The sequence below is a fragment of the Myotis lucifugus genome, unplaced genomic scaffold (assembly GCF_000147115.1).
Source record: "Myotis lucifugus unplaced genomic scaffold, Myoluc2.0 scaffold_28, whole genome shotgun sequence".
NCBI classification, from domain to species: Eukaryota; Metazoa; Chordata; class Mammalia; order Chiroptera; family Vespertilionidae; genus Myotis; species Myotis lucifugus.
Window position 1 is genome coordinate 4,369,618 of NW_005871076.1, and position 27,422 is coordinate 4,397,039.

The 27,422-nt window shown below is 38.8% G+C and overlaps 1 protein-coding gene across 17 annotated transcripts in view; it reads right to left on the reverse strand.

The window, feature by feature from the left end:
• Nucleotides 1-27,422, reverse strand: part of LOC102437860 (protocadherin gamma-C4) — a 148,880-nt gene that overhangs the window by 37,926 nt on the left and 83,532 nt on the right. Inside the window, exon 1 of one of the 17 annotated variants that reach the window (XM_006086451.3) lies at nucleotides 24,740-27,305. The exons of 15 other annotated variants lie outside the window; for them this stretch is intronic. In XM_006086451.3, coding sequence (XP_006086513.1) covers nucleotides 24,740-27,133 — 2,394 coding nt within the window. In that variant the 5' untranslated portion in view covers nucleotides 27,134-27,305. Of the gene's footprint in view, nucleotides 1-20,879; nucleotides 23,389-24,739; nucleotides 27,306-27,422 lie in introns of those variants that run through there. One more of the 17 variants, XM_006086444.3, reaches the window with a different exon arrangement.

Below are 27,422 nucleotides of genomic sequence, written 5' to 3' on the forward strand. Positions count from 1 at the left end.
GAATTTACCCTAAATATATACCATAAAATTATGAAAATACATATGTACCAGGTTATTCATTACAAAATTATATGTAACTGCAAAAAAGATTGGAAACTACCTAAATGACAAACTACAGATTGGTTGAATAGACTATGATATGTATGCATACAATGGAGTTTTATAAAGCTACATATTTAAAAAAAGAACAACAAAGATATATATAAATTGATATAGAAGATTTCCAAGATATATTGTTAGTGCCAAAAACAAAGTGGAGATTTTTGCTTTTGACCATGTGGCATTAGCCGTACCACTATAAATAACTAGAAGATTGATGAAAATATGGCAAAAATGTTTTTAGACATTTGCTCAAAAAGAATGCAAAACTGAGTGAAGTGAAGCAAATATGGTGAGTTCTAGGATCTGTTTTTTTGTTTTGCCTGGAGGCAGTTTTAAGACAATGGGACAGGAAAGGAAAAATCCAAGAATAACACAGTGGCCTTGCTGAGTTGAGGGGTAGAAATTAGAATTTGGAGAGACTGAGGCATCCAGAATTTGTGGGACAGAACACCAGAGAGAATGGAGCTACACAAAGAACTCCAGATATTTGGATAAGGAATCCCTTGAGTCTTTGGATGGATGATAATCTGAGCGTACATAAACTGACATTCGTTTGAAGCTGAGCAAAGAACAACTGTCAAGGGAGCTATTAGCTGAAGAATTCCTGGAACTCCCACAGGGATGGGAAATACTTGAATTCTATTTAGCTAGAATACAGAGACCCTGCTGAACACTCAGAGAAATAATAAAAAAAACCCACACAACTTAGCAGCAGGTCTAAACTAGCTCAAGGCAGAAGGGTTTATAGACCTGTCCTAACAAAGCTTTGAAACTACCTAAAACAAGCCTTGAAAAGATCAACCTAATCTGCAAATAACTTAAAAACCTTCCATACTTCTTAAAGAAAGACAACAAAATCCAAACATTTAACAATGTAACATTTACACAAACAAACAAAAAACCATCCACATTACTAGATATGCAAATAAACAGAAAATTGTGACCTAAAAACAGGAAGAACATCAGGACTAGAAATGGCAGGGTTGATGAAATTAGCAGACAAGGACTTTAAAACAGCTACTATAAATGTTACCAAGGATTTAAAGGAAAACATGATAGGTAATGAGAAAAATGGAATGAAATGAAAGAATTAAATTGAACTTCTGGAGGTGAACAATATTGAAATGAAAACTTCACTAGACAGGAATAGCAGTGAACTACACAGTGAGAAAGAAAATATCACTGAACTTTCAGACATAACAACAGAGATTATCCAGACTGAAATAAATTTTAAAAATGAACAGAGATTCAGCAACCTGTGGGAAGATATCAAGTGGTCTTATATAAGTGAAATTGAAGTATCATAATAGTATGTGAGTGTGATAAATAATATTTGAATAGATGTAGCCCAAAACTTCCTAAGCTTAAAGAAAATTATGGACCTACAGAATCAAGAAGGTCAATGAATCCCAAGTAGGATAAACATAAAGGAAAACATACTAAGGTCCATCACAATCAAATTTTTGAAAGCCACTGATAAAGAGAAAATTTTATAAGTAGTTGGAAGAAAAAAAAGCATTAAATAATGGGGGAACAAAGATAAGAAATATTATAGACTTCTAATCAGAAACAATGTATGACAGAAGAGAGAGAGGAACAATATATTTAAAGTGCTGAAAGAAAAAACTTGTCAGCCTAGAATTTTATATCCAGCAAAAGTATCTCTCAAAAATGAAAGTAAAATTTTTTTTTAGACAAACAAAAACAAAGAAAATTTGTAGCCAGCAGATTTATATTATAAGGAACATTAAAAGAAGTTCTTCAGTCTGAAGGAAAATGACATCAGATGGAAATTTGGATCTAAGTAAAGAAATTACTGACAGAAATAATAAAAATGTAGGTTACATATTAAAGATCTTTCTTCTCACTTTTCAATTTCTTTAAAAGACAATTAATTAGTTAAAGCAAAATAACATATAGTGGAGCTTAAAATATATGCAGAAGTAAAATGTGTGACAATAGCACACAAAAAACAGAGAAGAGAAATGTTAAAAAATACTTCATAGATATGCAAATGAAGTTCTATACCTTATGAGAATTATATTATTGTGATAAGTTAAAAGTGCATAGTGTAAACCCTAGAACTACTACTTAAAAATGGAAGAGGGTACCTAATAAACTAATATCAGAGACAAATGAAATATGAAACAATACTCAATCTAAATAAGATCAAAAAATATGAAATAACAAACTGATGGGATAAGGAGAAAACAAAGCAAGATGATGGACACAATCAATATTAGATTAAATATAAGTGGTCTGAACATTCCAACTAAAAGTAACAGATGAATAAAAAGATCCAACTGTATCCTGTCTACAGAAAATATATTTTACATATAAAGGAAATATATGTCATGCAAACACTAATTATAAGAAAGTTGAGTAGCTATGTTAATATCATAGAAAGTAGACCTTCAGACAAGATATATTAGCAGAGAAAAAGAAAGAGATTGCAAAATGACAAAAAGGTCAAGTTATCAAGTATTAAGATTAAATGCCTATTTATACAAAAAATATTATCAGGGACAAAGAAGGACATTATGCAATGATAAAAGGGTTGATCCACCAGGAAGATATCGCTATTTTAAATGTGTATATACCAAACAAAAGAACTTCAAAATACATGAAACAAAAACTAATATACCTGAAAGGTAAAGTAGACAAACCCACTGTTAAAGTTGGAGACTTCAACAGCTTGACAACAATCAACAGAACTACTAACAAGTATTTAGAGTGAACAATGACTGATAAAACTCTTCACTAACAACTGATAGAATTACTAACAAGAATATAGAAATGAGCAACACCATTAACTAATAGGACCTATTTGACACATAGAGTCTTCCACCCAACAACAAGAACACATTCTGATCAAATCCAGGGTCAGAAAACACATCTCAATAAATTCAAAGGAATGAAAATCACACAGAATATATGCCTTGACCATCCTGGAATAAAATAAAAATCATAAAGATAACAGGAAAATCTCTAAACACTTGGAAATAAAACAACACATTTCTAAATAATCCATGGTTCAAAGAGTAAGTCTCTAAGGAAATTGAGAAATACACTGAACTGAAAATACAATTTATCAAAATTTATGGAATACAACTAAAGCAATCCTGAGAGGTAAGTGTATAACACTAACAATAAAAGAAAAGGTCTCAAATGAATAAACCATATACATCTCAAGAAACTGGGAAAAGAAGAGCAAAATAAACACAAAGCAAGCAAAGAAATAATAAATACAAGTACAGAAACCAATGAAATTGAGCTCCTAGTTATATACCCAAGAGAAATGAAAACATATGTCCATACAAAGACTTGTAGCGAATGTTCATAGCAACATTTTTCACAATAGCCCCAGATTGGAATCAACCCAAATGTCCATCAATGGGTGAATAGATAAAATATGGTAGAAGGATAAAAATAATAAAAATGAGAGTGGAAATTAATGAAATGGACAAATAGAGAAAAATCAACAAAACCAAAAGCTGTTACTCTAATAACAAAATGAGACAAAGAAATTATAGGAAAAGTAAAATACAGACCAATATCCTTCATAAACAGACATGCAAAAATATTTTACATAATATTAGCATACGGAATCCAACCATATAAAAAGGCTAGAATATGATGACCAAGTAGAGTATATTCAAAAATTGCAAAGTTGGTGAAACATCTAAAAATCAATCTGTGTAATTTATCATATTAACAAGTAAAATTGAAAAGTTACATGGTTATTTCAATAGATGCAAAAAAGCATTTGACTATATCACTCATTAATGATAAAAACTCTCAACAAACCAGAAATAAAGGAAACTTCCTCAATTTGCTAAAATGTATTTATGGAAACTTAATGGTGGAAAGCTAAATACTTTTCCTCAGAAAAGACTAGAATCAAGGCAAGAATGTCAACTCTCACCATTTCTATTTGATTTTGCTCTGAAAATTTTAACCAATGTAGCAAAGCAAATAAAAGAAAGAAAAGGCACACACATTGGAAAGGAAGAAAGAAAACAGTATTTTTTTGTGTGCAGAAAACATGTTTGTGCATGTAGATAATCCTAAAAGAGCTACAAAACAAAACAAAACAAAAAAACCAAAACCCTACTAATAGTACTCATAAATCAATTTATTAGGGGCCCACGATAGAAGATCAATATAACCAATGTCACCTCAATAAATTCAATTAAAAACAAATTATATTTTTATATACTTGCAATGATCAATTAGAAAATGAAAAAGTTTTAATGCCATTCAGAATGGCAGAAAACATTAAATAAATAAGTAGTGAATTTATCAAAACATACAGAAAATCTGCACACTGAAAAACACAAAACATTGCTTAGAGAAATGAAAGAATGCTTAAGTAAATGAAGATAGATACCATGTTCATGGATTGAAAAATTCAATAATATCATAAATTTTTCCAAGTTGAAGTTATAGAATCAATGCAATCTTTTGTTCTTAAAGAAAATGACAGCATGATACCAAAATTTACATGAAAGTTAAAGGAGCTAGAATAACAAACAATTTTGGAAAAGGAAAACAAAGTTGGAGAACTAATACCACCTGACTTTAAGACTTTATTATAATGCTACAGATATATAGGTGTTAGAATATAGATTCCCAAAAAGACACATATTTTTGGTCAAATTATTTTTGAGGAAGGTGCCAAGTAATTTGGCAATTACTTAACGGGAAAGGATAATCTTCTCAGCAAATTTCCCAAAGGCATAGCTTGGTATTCCTTCGGAAATATAGGAACCTTCATATCATACACAAGCATCAACTCAAAATGGATCATATACCAAATTATAAGTAGTAAAACTATAAAAATTCTAGAAAAAAAGGAGAAAATCAACAGAACTTTACAACAGGCAAAGACTTATTAAAGAGGATATAAGAAATAAATACTATAAAGGAAAAAAATGGATAATTTGAGCTTTATCAAAATCACAATTTCTGTTCTTCGAAAGACATTAAAAAGAAAAGTCAAGCATCTTTAAGACAAGTCATAATATCCACAAAACACGTATGTGACAAATAAGTAGTAAAACTATAAAAATTCTAGAAAAAAAGGAGAAAATCAACAGAACTTTACAACAGGCAAAGACTTATTAAAGAGGATATAAGAAATAAATACTATAAAGGAAAAAAATGGATAATTTGAGCTTTATCAAAATCACAATTTCTGTGCGGGAGGCAGCTGATCGATGTTTCTCTCTCATCGATGTTTCTAACTCTCTATCTCTCTCCCTTCCTCTCTGTAAAAAATCAATATCCAGAATGTATTTTTTAAAACTCTCAAAACTCAATTTTAATATGACAACTCAAAAATGGACAAAAGATTTTAAAAGACTTCAAGAAGAAGATATGCAAATAGCCAATAAGCACATGAAAAGATGTTCAATATCTTTAGTCGACAAGAAAACACAAATTAAAAGCCCAATGAGAGTACTACACAATCCCTAGAATGATTAAAATGAAAAAGTTTGGCAATAGAAAGCATTGGGGAAGATGTGGATCAAATGGAACTCTCATGCACTGCTGATGGAAATGTAAAGTGATATTACCACTTTAAAAAATAGTTTTGCAGCTTTTTATAAAGCTAAATTATACTTCCCATATTATATGACCCAGAAATTATGCTTTTAGGTACTTATCCAAGAACTAAAAAACGATTCCCACAAAAGACTTGTACATAAATGTTCATACCACCTTAATTCAGAATAACACCAAACTGGAAAAATCCAAATATCTACCAATAGGTGAATAGCTACACAAATTGTCATATATCTGTACAGTGCAATACCTCTCAGCAATAAAAAGGAACAAATGACTAATACATACAATAATGTGAATGAATTTCAAATATATGTTGAGCAAAAGAAGCAAACACAAAAGAGCACATGTTGTAAGAATCCATTTAGATGAAATTCTGAAAGAGGCAAAACTAATTTATAGTGACAGGAAGCAGACCAGGAGTTGCCTGGAGCCAGAAATGTGGGAAATTGATTGTGAAAGGGCATGAGGGAACTTTTAAAGGTTATAGAAAGGGTCTATATTTTAATTATAGTAGTGGTTACACAGGTGCAAATGTTTGTCAAATTCATTGAGCTGTATAATTTTTAAAGGCACATTTTATTATATATAAATTATACTGCAATAAACTGATTAAATTTTTTTAAAAAAAGCAAAGTACAAAAGACTACATATAGGCATTGCTCTCTTTTCATGGTAGTGCAGGACTGTAAATATGATTGTGCAAGCTGAAACTGTATAGTGATCTTAATGGATGGAGGAAATTATGGTTGTTGCATGACCTTTAAAATTTTTTATGAAAACATTAAAATCTCTCTTATAGGAAAGTAAAAAAGAATAAAATATTTATTTAGTACATTATAATCTAAAATATTAGAACCCCTGAGAATGAAAGGGTTTTATTTCTTTGTAAGAAACTTATTAAGAAGATCTGGCTTCTTCTCATCCTATAATTTACAATATGGAACAAGCGTTCTTCCTATGCCTTGGCAAATTGTTATAATCCTTTCTGAGTTTGGATCAACTTCCAGGCATGAGACATTTCTGAGTTACAATTTTGTACATTTTGGTGGTGCCATTTTTTTCTATGATATCTTCATCCTTTTCATCACAACCACTTTCCTCACCCATGTTATTAAGTTCACCTTTACTAAGTCCTTTGGCTGCATGGCTAGAACTCTCAAAGGCTGCAGCGTCAACATTCCATAGTCAGTTTTTACTTCGGTAACTCCACTTACGTTTAATTTAAATTTCACTGACAGCATTATCACTTTTGTTTCTTGACTGCACTTCCTTCTTTGTTGGTCAAATCCCCTATACATTTTTGTAAAATGTCCTGTGGGTTTATCACTGGGAGATAAGAAGTCAAAATAACTACATGCTCTTCTATCTGTGCATGAACTTAGTACCAGATGCAGACTGAAAACACTAACAGACTAAAAGAATCCCTGTGATTTGTTGAACACCTTTATTTGCAAAGTAATCTGTGGACTGAAGGGCTAACAATGAAGTTTGTACTTTATGCCATTAGTCAGTTCATATACCACAATAACTGAAGTTTGAACTATTTTTAGGAGACTGGTATTATTTAAACTGTGGTAACTGATATTTGTATATACCATAACTATTCAAAGCCATAACTGCTTGGATACTATGTTAACTTTTGTAAGAAAGAAGAAGAAATAAGAATATATAAATATATGTAATTTTTTCTTGCAAAAAAGAAACACAAGGAGGATAAATCAGAAAGTAATGAAATAGGTTATCTACAGTGGGTGCTATGAATAAGGCAGAAGAGATAGGGAAGGAGTGACAGTTTTCTGAATATACTTTAAAAGATTGTTTGATTTTAATTATGTTCATGTTTTATATATTCAAGAAAGAATACTATTCAAAACTCTAATCAATTTTAGAGTGTAGGAAAAACTCTAAAATTGCATATAATAGAAACTAAGAACCTCAAATGATAACATAATACTGCAAATAACTTTGAGTTTAAAAGATAATTGCAAACAAATCTTGAAATCACCTTGGTATGGGTATAACAATTCTGAAACTACTTTCTGTGTATTTTAGGACTAAGTAAATATATTCATAAGGTTGGGAGCTAGAGTCCTCACTGTTACAAAGGAAAATACAAAGATGAAAAAGGGAGAGGCTAGGAAGAAACTGAATTGGAGGTATTAATGTGAATCCATGCTTTTGAAGGTGTGAGTGTATAGATGCAGATGGTATGCGTTTGTGTGTGTGTTCCCCAGCTCTGTTTGCTGAAAAGGCCTAGAAATAGTGACAGCCCGTTAGCCATGCATACACCTAGCATCTAGAGCTTAGTTTCTAAATACTATTCCCTACTGAAAAGGAGCAGGATTTTTGGATAAATAGTTCATTTCATGACTGGCACAGGGAATGTGTAAGAAGGTAATAAAGTGCTCAAGAAAATGATAGAGGTATAACAAAAAGACACAGGAACCAGCTTAAAGAGGTTCTTACTGGCAAAACCAGTTTGGTATAAAATTAATCTAAATCTAAAATAAAACATATCTAGAATAATTTGGCATGAAAACAAATAATGGCAACAATGAAATATAATTCATTGAAAAACACACACACACACACACACACACACACACACACACACACGAGCCACAAATGAATGTATAAAAAATAAGAGAAAGCTCTCCCTTACAGTATGATGTCAACTAGTAAGTGTAGAAGAAATGGTTATAAATGGAGTTAGAAAATTATTCCCCTCACCCCCTCACCCTAGCCGGCTTGGCTCAGTGGATAGAGCGTCAGCCTGCGGACTGAAGGGTCTTGGGTTTGATTCCAGTCAAGGGCATATGCCTGGGTTGCAGGCTCGATCCCCAGTAGGGGGCGTGCAGGAGGCAGCCAATCAATGATTCTCTCTCATCATTGATGTTTCTATCTCTCTCTCCCTCTCCTTTCCTCTCTGAAATCAATAAAAAGACATTATTAAAAAAATAAACCAGGGTCCTCATTTCAACAACCACAAGAAACTGAATCTCACCAATAAGTATGTGAGAGAGATTAGAAGTAGTTCTTCCCTCAGTCGAGCCTTCAGTTAAGACAACAGCCCTAGCTGACACCTTGATTACAGCCCTGTGAGAAACTTTGAGGCAGAGGCATCCAAATTCCTGACCCACAAAACCTATGAGATAATAAATTGCTGTTTTAAGCTACAGCTAGATTCCTGACCCACAAAACAAATGAGATGATTGTTGTTTTAAGCCACTAGGTTTTAGGGTAATTTGTTACACAATAATGGGTAATTTATATGCTACTAAAAATGCCTAGTTTAAATATAATTATAAAGAAGCATAAAACAAACCAGAATTAAGGGCATCCTGAAAAATGTCTTATAGTCTTTAAAAAACATCAGTGTCATAAAAGACAAAGCAAGGCTGAAGAACTGTTAACTAAAGATTCATGACAACTAAATACAATGTATGATCCTGGACTTGAAAGAATATCCTTGTTCGTAAGAAATTCACAATAAAGTGTTTAGGATTAGAGACATCATGCCTACAACTTACTCTCAAATGGTTTATAAAAAATAACAACAGGTGTATACACACACATAAATGCTTATACACATGTGTAAACGCACAAATATATATGAAAATGATAAAGAGAATGAAAAAGAGGGTTGATAAAGGAAATATAGCAAAATATAAAATATTAACAATAGGTGAATCTGGGTGAAGGGTATATAGTTCTTTGCACAATTCTTGCAACCCTTCTGTAAATTTTAAAGATTTTCATAACGGAAAGTTAAAAAGAGAACTTGCTGTGAGGCCACCTATCAAAATTACAAATGTATTTACTCTTTGACTCAGCGATTTCACTTCTGGGAATTCATCCCACAGATATACTGCATATGTATAAAATAATGCAGGTACAAAGCTATTGAATGCATTTGATTATAATGATCAATGATTGGAAACAACCCAAGTATCAATTTACTAATCAGGAGACTGATTAATATCACATTGGAATTCTAAATGGCTTTTTAAAAAATAGCTTTCTTACTAGTATGTATTACTATGGAAATGTTTTTAAAGGATATATTGTAGAGTGAAGAAAGCAAGATACAGGACAGTGTATAGTATGTTATCTTTTTTGTAAGAAAAGTGGGGAAATTAAAATGTATATCTATATTTTCCCATATTTGCATAAAGAAATGCAGAAAGGATACTTAAGAAATTAATAAAATGTTTACATAAGAGGCAGAAGGAAACAGAGGTGGAATAGGAGTTGGACAGGAATGGGAATGAGATAATATATATCTATTATATTGTTTTGATTTTCAAATCATGTAAATGTGTGTCCTATCCTAAAGTAAATAAAGGAAATTACTAAGATTGAGGTAGATGGCAGGCCTATAAAGACGCAAATGAAAAGATGTCCCTAAGATATTGTTAATACTGGGAAAAGCAAGTTGCAGAACAATATATGGGGTGTCCCAAAAAATGCAGACACACACTTTGAATAATTATAAAGGCAGTGTCTCATCAATACATTTCATTTTCAAAACTGAGCTATCAGCTATTAAAGTGTGTATACATTTTTGGGGACATCCTGTATATACTATAAAATGATCCTTATTGTACAAAAACCACATACCTTTATATATACAAAAATGCTTGTAATAATCAGATATTAACAGTAGTGACTTCTTGAGGGATGAGTTTGGAGGCAAGATGAGGATGTAGAAGGAATCTGATGTTTTATTTTTTTAAATCCCTTTTTAAATTGCAGTATTGTTTACATATAGTGAATTCAATGTGTTTTGGCAAATGTATACATCCGTTTTATCCACCTCTCTATCAAAATCTGGAAAATTTCTGTCCCCCTTTGGGGAAAAGAAGTTCTGCCATCATTTGGTAGATATGGCAGAAGTTCTACCACACTACTGGTTTAAACTTAAAGTGCTTAATTACTGTGTTAATTAATTCAAGAAATATTTAGAACTTAACAATATCAAGCACTGTTCCAGGCCTTAAAATATAGCATGAAAAAAAATAAATCTTGGCCATCAAGGAGTTTATATTCTTGTTGGGGAGACAGAGCTAACACATTGATGAAGAAACAAATATATATCAGATGAAAGTCATAGAACAACGGCAGTATCTTTTTAATATGGTTACTGAGGACTCTATAAGATGTTTAAGGTGTGTATTGGTATACAATCTCCCAACAATTTTATTATTGTTGTTATGCATTTTTTATCCTAAACATTTCTTACCTAAAATTTTACTGTTTGTAAACCAAAAACAGATGGTGAAGAAAAACTGAGCTTAAATATTTCCATGGAAAACACACAAACAAGTAAAAGAAAATTAATTAACAAAAATTAAAATGCCTGATAAGTTTTAACCCTAACAGAATTCCAGAGGCAGAAAAGAACTGGGCATCAGGACCAGTCTGAAGAGTGGAGTGAGCATGAATTAGAAACAGTGAGATTCTGCGGGTGCTGTATGTGTTTTATTTTTTAAATATGTTTTTATTGATTTCAGAGAGGGCAAAAAGAGGGCTAGAAACATCAATGATGAGAGAGAATTATTGTTTGGTTGCCTCCTGCATGTCCCACACTGGGGACCAAGCCCACAATTCTGGCATGTGCCCTGACCGGGAATCAAACCTTGACCTCCTGGTTCATAGGTTGATGCTCAACCACTGAGCCACACCAGCCAGGCTGGATATTTTTAATAGTGAAAAAGAGATCAGGAAGAAAAATAAAACATGGGTAGCTCTGCCATGAGCCCCAAAACATACCAGTGTAGAGCTATCAGGAATATTATCATGCTCAGCCTGGTAAGGATCTACCCATCTGAAGGGATTTTCACAATGAAGAAATCAGAGTAAAAGAATGCTAACGATATATCCAACCACACCCTTAATATCTGCACTTGGATGTTTCTCAGGATCTCAGACTTAACATGTTTACAACTCAACTCTTGATGTCTCTGAAATCTACCCTTCACTAGTCTTCCATTTTATGAAATGGTATGTTTGTCCATCCAGTTCCTCAATTCAGAAACTTGGAAATGACTCAATCCCTCCTCTCTTTCATCTACTGTATTTATTCAGTCAATGCTATTTTACTGAGGATTTACCACTTGCCAGGCAATGATCTTGTCAGACACTGAGGACTATGATGACCAAAATAGTCCCTGCCCTCATGGAGTTTACATTCCAGCCATTCCATTATTGTCTTGTTGAATCTATTTCTCCAATCCATCCATTTATTTCTATATTCACTGCTTTCCTTTGAGTCCGTTCCAACTCTATTTCTTACTGGGAATATTGCCATAGTCTCCCATCTGTTCTCTCTACTTCTACTTATAACCCTCATAAATCAAGTCACCTAACAGCAGCCAGGGTAATGTTTTAAAAATTCAAATCATATTTTGCCACTGTATTATTTAAAACCTTTCAATAGCTTCTAAGTACAAGGGTACTTAGAATAAAATCCAGGATATTTCATATAGTTTACAAGGCTCTACTTATTTTCCATTTCTAGCCTCCCTAACCCTTTTCAGTTTATTACCTTTTCATTTTTTAGGATCTTTACACATGCTCTTCCCTCTGCCTGGTATTTTCTTCTTTAATCTCTTTGTTACCTATCCTTTAGATCCATTCTTTAGATCTCACTCTAAATATCTCTTCCTGAAAGAAGCCTTCCCCGACTCTTTGGACTGTGGTAGGCCTCCCTATTACAAACTCTCCTAGCATCCTTGTTTTTCTCTGTGGTGGCATTTATCAGACTTGTAAAAGATGGTATCTTAGAATGGGGGCCCATTAAGGCAGGAATCATACCTGCCTTGGTCACTGCTGCACCCTTGGCACCTAGGACAGTGCCTTACATAAAGCAAGCAGTTAATAAATGCATGAAAGAACCACTCACTGGGAGGAGGGGAGTTATGGGGGGGGAAAAGAGGAACAAATGTAATAATCTGAACAATAAAGATTTAATTATTAAAAAAAAAAGAACCACTCACTATTAGACTTGGGGCAGGCTCTTGTTTCTGAGTGGGCTCTTTGCGCCTATACACTGCAGAGAACGGGAGCCTGGACTTATGAAGAGGTGGCTTAAGTTTCTGCTATCTCCTCTCACATGACGGTCTCATACAGCATAAGAATAAAGCACCCTGCACCTCTTGTTCTTCAAAAGCATATGGAATATACAAAAATCTATTCCTTTTTTCTGTAAACTAGCAATGAGCAATCAGAAAATAAAACAAAAATGCAATTACAGTAATGTTCAAAACCATCAGGTATGTAGGAATAAGTTAATGAAAGATATACAAGATATCTACACTGAAAATGATAAAACATTGTTGAGAGAAGTTAAAGAAGACCTATGTAACTGGAAATATATACTACTCTCATGGATTGAATATCTCAATATTGTTAGGATGATCCCTCCCCTAATGAATGCATAGATTCAATGCAACCTCATTCAAAATCATTGCAGGCTTTTCCCCTCTGGAAAGTGACAAGATTATTTTAATTTATTTGGAAAGACAAAGAACCAAGAATAGTCAAAACAATGTTGAAAAAGAAGAAAGTTGGAAGACTTACCTACCTGACTTCAAGACTTACTATAAAGCTACAATAGTCAAGACAAGAGGATAGACAAATAGATCAATGGCACATGATAGATAGTCTAGAAATAGACCCACATATAGCAAATAATTTTCTTTTTAAAATATTTTTACTGATTTCAGAGAGGAAGGGAGAGGGAGAAAGAGATAGAAACATCAATGATGAGAGAGAATCATTGATCAGTTGCCTCCTGCATGCTCCCTACTGGGGTCGAGCCCACAACCCGGGCATGTACCTTTGACCAGAATTGAACCCAGGATGCTTCTGTCCACAGACTGATGCTCTATCCACTGAGCCAAATCAGCTAGAGCTCAATCAAATGATTTTCAACAAGTTTACCAAAGCTATTCAATAGGAAAAGGAAAATCTTTTTGACAAATGCTGCTGCAAAAACTGGGCATCCATATGGAAAAATAGAACCTTAACCCTTACCTCATTGAATTGCTACCTCATACCACATGTAAAAGTCAATTTTAAATAAGGTAAATAGAAGAGTCAATAGTTATCAAATACGTGCCTTTTGCTCACCAGGAATATTCACTGCTTCCTCTGAAATACTGCTAGAGCAAGTATTACACAAGATAAAGCCAATACCTGCAAGTGACACATATTGGTGGAGATGCTTGCCTATTGTTGGTTTCCAAGCTTTAGCAAAGTCTTCAGGTGAGCATCAGAATCCACATTGAAGATGCCAAATGATCTGATTTGCTGAATTCCTTTTAGAGACCAACATCCAGGTAGCATTTATAATAAAAATGACATAGCATACATGGACAACAATATGGAACACTACCATGACTAATCAATCAGACACTTTTATGCATCTTACTATTAATATTATCTTTCTCTTGTCATACCAGTAATTCTCCTTCCACTCTTTTCAGTTTCCATATTTTCACTTTCCAAAAGTTACTCTTTCCTTTTGTTTGTTTGTTTGTTATAGTTTAGACTTCAAGCTTCTAAATCACTGAGTGACATATAAAGGGGAATTTTATATGTGAATGTTATTCCATAATTTATGAAGTGTTTGTAAACTGCAAGTTCAGTGGAAAGCTATGCTAACATTATTTGAATCCATTGTATGATCACCTGATTACAAGGAACAGTCCATATCCAGCATTCTGCTAGTTCAAATTCACTTAAAGCATTTGAATTAGCCACAGTGGAGTAGGAGATATGGCCGGTGGGTCCCATGTTGGGATCTGAGGTGCAGACTTAGGCAATGGAGGCACCAGGAGGGTTGTTCTCGACCACATGGACCACATAGGCAGCCTGGTGAAAAACTGGCACATTGTTGTTGATGTCACCAATGTGTAGGGTGATGCTTCTGCTGGAGGAGAGGGGTAGCTTGCTTCTGTTAGTGGTCATGACGGTGACATTGTACTCCAGGGTTTACTCCAGGTCCAGGACCCCATCTGTTACAACCTTGTAGTAATTATTCATGCAAGATTATATTCTGAAAGGTGCATTTTCTTGTATCTCCCCATTTCCTCCCAAATCTGGATCCTGTGTTTTAAACAGAGCAATTACTGGCTAAGGTGCAGAATCCTTAGGAATCACTGTGAGAATAGAAGTAAAAATCACCTCTGGGACTTTGTCATTATCATCTAGAATTTTGATCTCAACTACACTGGACAACCAGTCCCCTCTTCTCCTTGCTTCTGAAACCATTGAATATTTTTTAATCTCTTCGTAGTCCAATGTACTTAAAGTTTTTATTCCTCCACTGCGGTGATCAAAGCCAAACTGGATATGGGTACTCTGGGCTATAAAGGCATAACTGATTTTCACTTTGATTTCCTCGTCCAGGTCAGTGGCCCTCACCCTCACCCTATGCTGGGGAATGGCTTCTCAAAGCCATTCTGTGTACATTCTGGTTAAAATGAGGGGTGGGGGGCATTGTCGTTGTGTTGCTTCCAGGTAGTCCTCATCATCTAACGCTGCAGGGCTAAGTGATGTGAGCTTTGCTTTTCCAGGTCTAGTAGCTTCTTTAACACAAGTTCAGTGTTTGTTTCTATTGTTGCTTTCTTTTACTTGAAGACAAATATAGAGTTGCTGCTAAGGCAGTAATTTTGTAAAGGAATTGCTTCCAACATCAGGATCTTCTGTAGATTCTATTGCAAATTTTGCTCCAGGCTGGGTCAATTCACATATTTAACTAAAAACACTCCTGCTGAACCAGGGGTATTATTATTTATATATTGAATATTTATATTAATGTGAAAAATAATTAAAGGATTTTCAACTACTGTTTCTAAACATATGATACAAACTCTAGCATGTCGTCATATTCACTCCAGGTCGATCTTGTTACTCACAAGTAAGTCTCCATTTTCTTCATCTGGAGTGAAGTATCTGTTTTCTTAACCCATAGCTTCCGAGTGGGTAAGCCTTGGACATAAGACCCCAGATCTTTGGCAAGGTCTGATTAGGAAAGTCATCCAGTGGGAACCTTTTGGAAACTCCTCATTTATCCCTGTTTTCACATTGGCTGATAGTGGTGCTCTGAGTCCCTACTCTAGAATTGCAGCCTGAAGAAATCAGAGGTTGAGGTTCTGAAGAGTTGAGAGCAATGAGAAACAGCTGTTTCTCACTGGACCTTGCAAGTTGAAAGGCAGTAGTACAGTCTTATTCGTGCGATTAAATATTCCTGGGAATTTATATCCTCAGTGACTCCAGTATATGAAATCAAAGCGATGACTTCTTTTTATGTCCTCCTGATGGTTAAGAGTATTTTTAAGCTGAGTCTCTCTTTTTATTTTATTTTATTTTGGGGGGTAGGGCCTTTTTTCAAATAACAGAGTCTCAGGATAAACTATTGGCCGAATCTTCAGTTGCAAACATATAGAAAGCTTCTAAGATGTGTCACCATATGGAAATCTCATGGACTTAAAAATTTTGACAAATCCCCAGTTCCTTAGCTTTGTACAGATAAGTTAGAGAGCTTATTAGGAGTTCAATATAGAGGGAAAGCACGTGTAAGATAATTGGTATTGTAGTATGATTTTCCCCCCAGAGACCACTTTCTAATCATTGAACGCAAGCCTTTCACGGAGTATTAAGAAGGTGTGTAAACCACTGTGTGAAATGCTTAAGACTTAATGATAGGCCCACAGAGCTACTCGTACCACTGCCCATCCTGCCGTCTTCACTGACATCATGCTCCAGTTCCTGGTTGGATTTACTTTTGGCAACCTGGTTGGAATGTATCTGGCTCAAAATTATGACATGCCAAACCTGGCTAAAAAACTTGAAGAAATTCAAAAGGACATGGATGCCAAGAAGAAACCCCCTAGTTTACGAGGCCAACTCCAGTACTGGCTCCAGGAAACCCTGACTCTACTCTTCTCTAGGGCCTCCTTTACATCAGAACCAAAGCTTCTGTCTTCTGTCCAGTCTCAGCCTTTGCTTCGAGCACAAATGGGGCCACAAGTTAAGAACTGTGCTTACTTTCCCAATATCCTCACCTCTTCCCTTCCTCCTTCTAGCAGCTTGGGGGATCCTAAGACTGGAATTATGGTGCTAGATTAGTAAACATGACCTTTAAAAAAGGATAAATGATTATTGTCCTCAATATTATACAGAGTAGATCTTTTAAAAAATATTTTTTATTGATTTCAAAGAGGAAGGGAGAGGGAGAGAAACATCAATGATGAGAGAGAATCATCGATCGGCTGCCTCCTGCATGACCCCCACCAGAGATTGAGCCTGAAACCTAGGCATGTGCCCTGACCAGAATTGAACCATGTGTCTTAAGTGTTTCCCTCCACGTCCTGCGTGGTTCAGGGTTCGGGTCTGGAAGTGGAGCCGCACACAAATGAAATAGAAAAGACACAGGATAATTTGGGAATATGGGGGACCAGGCGAGCAAGTCCAACTCAAGAGGAAGGACTTCCACTGTGCTCAGGCCTCACCAAGCTTTTATAGTGAGAGGTAAACAAGGTAGTGGTTACCATAGTTACACAGTTCTTGTGAGTTTCACTTGTTTTGACCATGGTTACACTTCCTGCACTTCCTCATCCCATTAGCTTCCCAGATAAGATCTAGGGAGTGTTATAAGGTCAAGCCTAATTATGCTAAGAGGACTGTGCCCTCTAAGCTAGGACTTGTTTCTGACTTTGCCAGCAGGTCAGTCCGAGGCTTAACCCTATATCAGTTTCCCACATCTCACCCTTTTTTTATTATTAAGCTACTATAACTTACACATCAAGAACAAAACTCTGGCTATAAAAACAATAACAATGCCAATCCGTAACCTAAAACATTTTAAAACTTAAGCATAACATTTCAAGAACAAAAAATGTCTTAAGTCCCAATTTCAATGTCCAACAGTTCTGAGTCCAAGTTTCAATGTCCAACAGTTCCTTATGTGTAGATGTCAGCAATGATATTTCAGTTCTGGATGGTGGAAAAATGGTGGCAATGCAGGTCTGCTTTTATAGTGAGAGGTAAACAAGGTAGTGGTTACCATAGTTACACAGTTCTTGTGAGTTTCACTTGTTTTGACCATGGTTACACTTCCTGCACTTCCTCATCCCATTAGCTTCCCAGATAAGATCTAGGGAGTGTTATAAGGTCAAGCCTAATTATGCTAAGAGGACTGTGCCCTCTAAGCTAGGACTTGTTTCTGACTTTGCCAGCAGGTCAGTCCGAGGCTTAACCCTATATCAGTTTCCCACACCATGACCTCCTGGTTTATAACTAGACACTCACGGGCCATGCCAGAGTAGATCTTTTAATGACTTCTCTAAGAGAAAGTGTGGAGGTACTGATTATTTTGGCATATAGATAAATTATTCTATTTGACTCTATGGTCTATCTGATGACAATTTCTTCACATTTTCTGTACCAGAGCTCTTCCCATTTGGTATACAGAAAACTCATCCTCTATCATTTGATATAATTTCATTGCTGGAACCAGAGAAATTATCAACAAATATCCTAAAGCTAAGATTAATATTTTGCATAGCCATGAGCTTAAACTCACACAGTCCAAATAAAATCAACCCCAACTTTTGGGGTTGCTAATCCATTTTCCAGTTAAATCATCCTAGCAATCCTAGTGGGGTAAATCAGCCATTTGAATAATAGGTTCCTTGTTTAGGTTACACTATGGTTCAGATAGAGAAAAAATTACACTCATAAAATTGTCCCATCCAATAAAACATTTCCCCTATCTTTTATGACCACAAACAGGGGCTTCTCAATCAAGAATGTTTCTAGGCACTTAAGATTTTTAAATTAGTTTTCATAACAATTTTAGAACAGTTTTACTTCCACCCATAGGTTATCCCAATGTACCATGTGGAGAAGCATCATTATTACTTTTCCCAACAGAATGTTGAGTGTGCTGACATTAAAAGCATGGCTCCTTTTTTTTCTTTCTATTAACAATGTAAAAAAAAAATGGCTACTGCTAATTAAGTACATATTACGTATGAAGCATGTTATGAACCAATGATATGTTATCACTAATCCTCACCACAGTTTTACAAATTATATATTGTAATACCCATTATGCTGAAGCTGAAAGATTAAATAACTTGTCAAATGTCACACCATTAGGAGTTACCTCGTTGCAAAGCTGCTATTTTTCCATCAGACTACATTTTAGAATACTGATATCAGGTAATCCCTAGAGCGCATACATTTGTTCATTCATTCACTCAACAACCATTTAATGAAACCCATTTAGCTCAAACTAGAAGCATAGTTAAGATTACTGATACTTGAGATATAGCCTATGGATCATGATTAATCATTGCTCTTGCTCTTACAGATAATCACTAAATTGGGTAAAATGAACAGAAGTCAGCATATTTGGACAATACTAGGTTATCCTCCCAAATAATTTCTGTTGTGTGCTCCATCTTTCCTTCAGAATTGACCACCATATGAAAACTGGCCCTGTGATAAACATTTTGATAGCTTTTACAAAACAACAGGAGTGACATTCCCCTCTATTCCCCTCAAAATTACTTAGAAAGCTATTTAAATTCCATTTGTAAATTAATGTCTACACAAAGTTTGCATATTTAGGTATACTCAAAACTTCCTTTAAAAAAATCATACACAAATAGAACCACACTGTATTTCTGGATTTTTTTGGGGGGGGGTCTTGGTTGTCAAGAAGCGAAAAGTTGTATGTGAATCTCAGTAACAGTCTCATTTTAGGGCCATTTGATTTTCTTTCTTTCTCTAATTTTTTTTCAATCTCTTTTATAAGTCTAGGGTTTAATTAACTATTGTATTTTTGAAAGCAGATAGGTAACAAATAAAGAATAAAACAATAAGGATGTTATTCCCTACTTTATACCGGAATAACCAAAAGAAACCAGGCTTCTCACAGGTTCCAGAAATGTTTTCTCATGAATAATGTACGTTAGCATTCTACAATAAGGATACATTTTTTCAGGAAAAAGTTAGAATCTGCGCATGTCCCAGAACATTTTCCATGAGTGTGAACGTTGTGGGAAATTTAACATAAGAAAAGAGAATTGCTGCAAATCCAACAAAGTGCCAAAAAATGTGCTCAAAACACAATTTGTTAACTCTCAGTGTTCCACAAAGTCATCATTAAAATAATCAGTGTGGATAAAATGGGTAAAACAAATATCTAAACTGGAAACACATACAGACATTATATTCCCGAAATCTATAATGGGGATGAAAAACCCCATATTTTCAGTTTTTCCTCATGAGAACACTTATACATTTGCATATTTCAGTGAGAAAGTTTTAAGTAAGAAATAGATTCACCATATTTGGAAGTTCAAGAATGATTTGAAACCATGAAATGACTTAGCACACTGAGAAATTATAAATGTATGTGTCTCTAATGACCAGAGGAATCATTGCACTTCAGAAGAAACTAAATGCACTTTATGAAATTGTAGCCATTTAAGGTGTAGTTGAAGTCACTCAATTTATAAGTTTATTTAAAATATCATTTATCATCTTCATCAAATTAGATTTACCTCCTCGAGAAGAATTTGAGTTCTTAACAGATAAATTGGCATCAGATGTTCAATATAAAACTCTTGCATGGCCAATGGGAAATAAGACCAACTAAAAGCAGAAAGAGTTTTATAGTTTGTTAATTAAATTAGTGAAACTAGACAGTTTCTTAACAAGTACTTTATAAAGTGGATACAGCCCGGCCCACATGGCTCAGTGGTTGAGCATCAGCCTATGAATCAGAAGGTCACAGTTCGATTCCCGGTCAGGACACATGTCTGGGTTGCAGGCTTGATTCCCCAATGTGGGGTGTTGGCAGGAGGCAGCGATCAGTGATTCTCTCTCATCATTGATGCTTCTCTCTCTCCCTACCTCTCCCTTCCTCTCTGAAATCAATAAAAATATATTTTAAAAAATAAAGTAGATTCAAATTTTTATATGTAACATACACAAGTACATAAAAATTTGTTATAAATAAGGTGTGAGGGAAGGCCTGAGGGAAAGTGGAGGGGTTGTCATTGGTGTCTGCCATGTATACATAACTTTATTAGTATCTGCTTTATAAATTCCCAATACATACTCATCACCTATAATAAGAGATATTTTGCTCAAAGCTCAGAGAAGAGTATTTGATATGGACTCACCTGAATTAATGCATGATTATCTCTAGAAAACACTGAATCACCTGACAGCAAAAGAGGCTCGCTTTTCCCACAGCTCTCCTGGCTGATGAGTGTGTCCGCATAGTTGGGCTGGGGGAAGATCAGGTGACTCTTCCCGGAGTCCGCGGTGAGGGAGACCTCATGGGAATAGGTCTGCAGGAATGCCTGCACCCCATCCACACCCACAAAGTGGGAAGCGGGCACGCCTGCAAACCCGCTTCCCGGAGCCTGGAGCAGGCGCAATTTGTGCCAGCACCTCAATCTGAGTGCCAGCAGCATGATGACAAAGGCAAGGAAGACACAAGAGACGGCGGCCACTGCCACTACCAGGTAGAGTGTAAGGCCAGAGTCCTCAGGGTTGGCGGGAGACTCAAGGCTACTTAGGTCTGCCAAGACATCTGGGATGCTGTCAGCCACGGCCACAGTAAGTGTGACTGTGGCAGAGAGAGGGGGCTGGCCGTGGTCCTGAACAGCCACCACCAGGCTCTGCTTGAGCGAGTCTCTGTCCAGCAGGGCCCGCGCTGTGCGCACCTCTCCCGTGTGCAGCCCCACCGCGAAGAGCCCTGGCTCGCTGGCCTTGAGCAGGCGGTAGGACAGCCAGGCGTTCTGGCCAGAGTCTCGGTCCACTGCCACCACCTTGGTCACCAGATAGCCGGGCTCTGCGGAGCGGGGTGCCAGCTCCACGCCGGTAGAACCATCAGTGGGCAGGGCAGGGTATAGGATTTCTGGCGTGTTGTCGTTCTGGTCCAGCACAAACAGGCTCAGAGACACGTTGCTGCTGAGTGGAGGGTCCCCACTGTCCTGTGCCATCACTTGTAGCTGCAGGTCTCGGAACTGCTCATAGTCGAAGGAGCACAGCGCGTACAGGACTCCAGTGTCCGAGTTAATGGAGATGTAGGAGGACAGGGGAGCTCCCTGGACAGTGTCTTCTACCAGAGAGTACGTGACCTGGGCGTTCTCTCCATAGTCGGGGTCGTGGGCTGTCACGGAGATTATAGAGGCGCCTCTGGGGTTGTTCTCTGCGATGTAGGCGGTGTAGAAGGCTTGAGAGAAGGCGGGTGGGTTGTCGTTGGTGTCTGCGACGTTCAGTAAGATGTGAGTTTTCGTGGACAGCGGTGGACGCCCTCTGTCGGTGGCCGTCACCGTGATATTGTAGCTAGGGACCAGTTCTCGGTCTAGGGGTGTGTCTGTCACTAAGCTATAGTAAGTTCCATAAGACTTTTCCAATTTAAAGGGCAGATTCTCTTGGATAAAACAGACCACTTGTCCATTTTCCCCGGAGTCTTGATCATTTACATTTAAAAGGGCGACCAGGGTCCCTTTCGGAGCGTTTTCCATAAGGGAGCTGGAGAGAGAGGTGACCAGCACTTCAGGGGCGTTGTCATTCACATCCAAGACTGTGATGAGGACCTTGGCGCCCGCAGAATATCCTGCGTTATCCGTTGCTTGCACTTCCATCTCATAGAATCCTGATTCCTCGTGGTCCAGCTCCCCTTTTGTTGAAATGGTCCCTAAATTACGATTCAGCTCGAAAAGTTGGGCCGCCTTGTGGTCCACATACCGGAAGGAATACATCACTTCCGCATTGGCCCCTTCGTCGGGGTCGGTGGCGTTCACCCGCAGCAGCGCGGTGCCCACAGCCGCGTCCTCGGGGACGCTCACGCGGTACTCGGGCTGCGCGAACGCGGGGGCGTTGTCGTTCGCGTCCAGGACCGTCACGCGGATGCGCGCGCTGCCAGTGCGCACCGGGTCGCCGCCGTCGGAGGCTGAGAGAACCAGGTGGTGAACCGCCTTTTCCTCGCGGTCCAGGGCGCGCTCCAGTACCAATTCTGGGTACTTGTTACCGTCCGCTCCGCTTTGAACCGCCAGGGAGAAGTGAGTATTGTTACTGAGCTCGTAGCTCTGGAGAGAGTTTTTGCCGATATCCGGATCCCAAGCGTGGGGAAGGGGGAACCGCATCCCAGTGGCTGCGTGTTCACTCATTTTTATTTCTAAGTCACCTTCCCCCCGGAAGGAGGGGGCATTGTCATTAATGTCCCTCACTTCTACCACCACCCCGTATATTTTCACTTTATCCTCCATCAAGATCTCCAGATTTAGCTGACACTTTACGGCCCCCATACAGAGCTCCTCCCGGTCTATCCTGCCCGCGGTGACCAAGCTGCCGCTTCGGGGATTCAGAGCGAAAAGTTGCGTCCTACCTCCGGAGACGATGCGGACTCCGCGCTCCTGCAGTTCCCGGGCCTCCAGCCCCAGATCCCTGGCGATGTTGCCCACCTTAGAGCCTGTTTCCAGCTCCTCGGGAACCGAATAGTGGATTTGGGTGCATCCAGGTTCCCACAGAATCCCCAAGAGAACTCCCAGCAGGACCAGCCCTCTGCAGTCCTGGTGCAGTCGCGCAGGAATCATTGCACTTTCCTGGAGAGTTATTTCCAGTTCTTCCCTTCACCACCGAGGTCGATGTCAGGACCGCTAGGTCCGTCCTTGGAATCCGTGGACCGGGCGACCAGAGCCCCTCCGTTCAGTTTCCTCGCAGTCCAGGGGGAGATGGTTAGTTTCTGGCTGTGCTTTGTGCTTCAGGCGCGTGCACAGCGGCAGGAAGGATCGCTCTGCTTTTCTCTCCCTGATTGGTGAACAGCGGCGCTCAGAGTCCTAACCAATTACTGCACAATCTTGAACTCCGAGAAAAGATTTTTGGTTTTTAGACCTCAAATAGCTCCACCTACTGTTCTTCAAATAGGGATGGAAGTGGAGCCGATTAAAACGATATTTTTTTTGGTTTTGTTTTAATGGAAACTTCAGGAAGCTTCTTTTTATTTCCCCCAAAAAATTTGACACAGGGCCACTGTCCTAAGATTATTTTCTGTAGCTGTAGGCATATTCTGATATTCCCATGAGCTTTCAAATGAACTTGAAATTTCTATACACAGTAATTCTATCCTTCATTGTAGTGCACCTGCGTTGACATCACCAATACCCCCCACAACATTCCTATTATGGGACATCTCCCTAGGACTTTTCCATGCTGAGAAATCATATGATAGAATAATTTAAAATTCCTCACTCAGCTATAAGTTGGGGCAAAATTTTTCATAGATTCTTAAATTTGCCTAAATGAAAGAACTGCTTAAACAGAGTGTTGACATTTACATTTAAAAACCAATCTTTCATGATAATATGGAAACCTAAAAATAAGAAATGTGATTGTACACATTATGGAAATCACTGGAAGTTTATAGTAGACACATTACCATTGAACATTTTTAGAACAAAATTGAAGCATTCCAACTTGCATTTACTGGAAATAAGGGTAGTACTCTATAATCTACTAATACATTATATTTCAAAAGAATGTGCAGGAAAATTAGTAATTCAAAGAATAATATACACTTACCTTTTTCTGGGTAACACACCTAATTCCAATTACTGATAATTATTAGCAATACATTTGGAAGCCCATTAAAATGTAAGAAAAATTCTCACTGTTGTGCTTTCGTGAATGTAAATATTTATATTCCGAGGATAAGCACGTTTGGCAGGCCGACCATAAAATACTATTTTTTAAAATTGGGAAGACATATACAGGTGGATTTGAGGGGGAAAGGGGCATCAAATTGACCTACTCACTGGGATTCAAATAATCCCTAGCAAAAGTGCCTGAATATTATAAAAATCATTCCTATGTCCTCTTTTTAAAGCCTTTTCTCATGCATTCTCCTCTTTGTAGTTAATAAAGAAAATTAAAGCAAACCATTTGCGGATGAAAGGCATTCATTGAAACTCTTGTGAGTAGAAACAACAGCGTTAGAGCTTAACTTATTATTCTCCTCAGTGACACTTACTATCGAGGATGCTTCATTAGAAAGATCTTGTGGCGGGACCATTTCTGGCGTCATAGAGAGAAAATTAAACATTGTTTTTTGAGAATCCGAGGCAACATGCATATTGTAGGAATAAGGCAAAGTTCCCTCGTTGTAGTTGGGAGAAATCCCCGGTCCAGTCTTAGTACAAAGACTATGCTGAAAGCAGCGCCAGGTAGCCAGGCTAGAGGAGCGTCGCAGGCGCACAGCAATGGCCAGAATCACCGCCAAGAGGAAGAGCACGGAGATCAAGGCCAAGGCCACCACCAGGTAAAATTGCAGCTCAGCCTGGGGGTCAGAAGGTGTGTGATGGTCGTTGAGGTCTGGCAGTGCCTCTTGAACACTGTCCGCAAAGATCAGGTGAAGCGTGGCGGTGGCAGAGAGAGGTGGCTGTCCCCCATCGCGCACAGCGACCAGCAGGCGCTGGCGAGCCGCGTCCCTGTCGCCCAAAGCACGAGCTGTGCGCACCTCGCCCGTGCGCAGCCCCAGGCTGAAGAGTCCGGGCTCGCTGGCCTGCAGCACGTGGTAGGACAGCCAGGCATTGTGTCCCGAGTCCGCGTCCACCGCCACCACCTTGGTGACCAGGTAGCCCGGCTGCGCGGCGCGCGGCACCGTGTCGAAGAGCGCAGAGCCGTCGGGCCCCAGCGCCGGGTACAGCACCCTGGGCGCGTTGTCGTTGCGGTCGCCCACCAGCACGCGCAGGCTCACGTTGGCGCTGAGCGCGGGAGAGCCCTGGTCGCGCGCCTGCAGCGTCAGCTCAAAAGGCGCGCAACTGCTCGTGGTTGAAAGGCGCCGCTGCGCGAACACCACCCCCCTGTGCGCGCTCACGGACACGTAGGACGACAGCGCCCGTGGCTCCAGGTCGCTGGCCACGATGGAGTAGGACACCTGGCCGTTGGGTCCCAGGTCGGGGTCGGAGGCGCTGACCTGCGCGATGGAGGCCCCGGGCGGGTTGTTTTCTGGCACGTGGACCAGGTAGGCTGACTGCTGGAAAACCGGGGCGTTGTCGTTGACGTCCCTGATGTATAGGGTGACGCTTCTGCTGGAGGAGAGGGGCGGCTTGCCTCTGTCGATGGCTGTGATGGTCACATTGTACTCCGGGGTCTGTTCCCGATCCAGGGCCCCATCTGTCACCAGCTTGTAGTAATTATTGGCGGAAGATTGAATTCTAAAAGGAACGTCCTCTTTTATGAGGCATATAACCTTTCCGTTTTCTCCGGAATCTTTATCGTGTGTTTTGAACAAAGCAATCACCGTCCCGGGCTCTGCATCCTCGGTTATGGAACTAGACACCGAAGTGAACACCACCTCTGGGGCGTTGTCATTCTCATCTAGAATTTCGAGTATAATTTTACATTTGGTGGCCATGCCTCCGCCGTCCTTGGCTTCCATGATTATGGTATAACTGCTACTGATTTCGAAGTCTATAGGGTTTTTGGATTTAATTTCTCCACTTTGATGGTCTAGCGTAAACGTACTTCCAACATCTCCTGGTATTTTGAAGGAGTATGTGATCTCCGCATTGATGCCCTCATCCTGGTCGGTGGCTGTCACCTTTAGCACAGAGGTGCCTGGGGGCAAGTTCTCTGGAAGGCTAACTCTGTACACATCCTGACTGAACACCGGGGCGTTATCGTTGGCGTCAGTAACCTCAATCCTAATTTGAGTGGTGCCGGTTCTGACCGGGTCACCTCCATCCACCGCTGTCAGGACCAGGAGATGGGAGCTCTGTTGTTCCCGGTCCAGGGGCCTTTCTAACACCAATTCTGGGGCATTCTTGCCTTCAGCTTTATCCTTTACCATTAGAGAAAAGTGCTCATTATAGCTGAGTTGGTAACTCTGGAGAGAGTGAGGCCCTACATCTGCGTCTATAGCAGATTCCAAGTCAAACCGAGTTCCTGGAGTTGCAAGTTCATTGATTTGTAAAACAGTGCTATTTTGGGGGAAATGAGGTGGATTGTCATTTATATCTTCTATCATCACGTTTACGTGAAAAACATTTAGAGGGTTCTCTGCTACAATCTCTAAGGGCACGACACACACAGGGTTTTGAGGGCAGAGCGATTCCCGATCTATTCTGTCACTCACAAGTAAGTTCCCATTCTCCGTGTTTATGGCAAAGTATTGTTTCTCTGCACTAACTCTGAGGTTGCGGGTCAATAAATCCCGTACCCGCAGCCCCAGGTCCTTAGCGAGATTCCCCACTACAGAGCCCCTGGCCATTTCTTCCGGAATAGAGTAGCGGATCTGCTCGGAGAGCGCCCCGCAGAACAAAGGCAGCAGGAAGAGAAAGAGTACTTGCCACCGCCGCGGGGTCCTGCTCCTCTGCTTAGCCCTGGTTCCCATCCTTCCGAGCCCTGCTGCAGCCTCTGGCATTGAGAAGATGCTTTCTTTACAAATTGTGTTTAAATATCTACTTCCACCGCGTAGAAAACTCAAGGCTCCCAGTTTGAAGGCATCCCAGTCGGTATTCCGGAATCAGATTTGCCGAGCAGTGAGCCGGAGTCCGGACCCCTCGCCTTTCTACTTGCTTTTGTGACTGCGCAGAAAACACCCGGTGGATCCTGGACTCCAGCTTTTGCAGCAGTTGGCCAACAGCGGCGCCCAGAGTCTGCTTAGAAAACTGCAGGCAGAAGCCTTGCAAATAATGGGATTCGGTATTCCA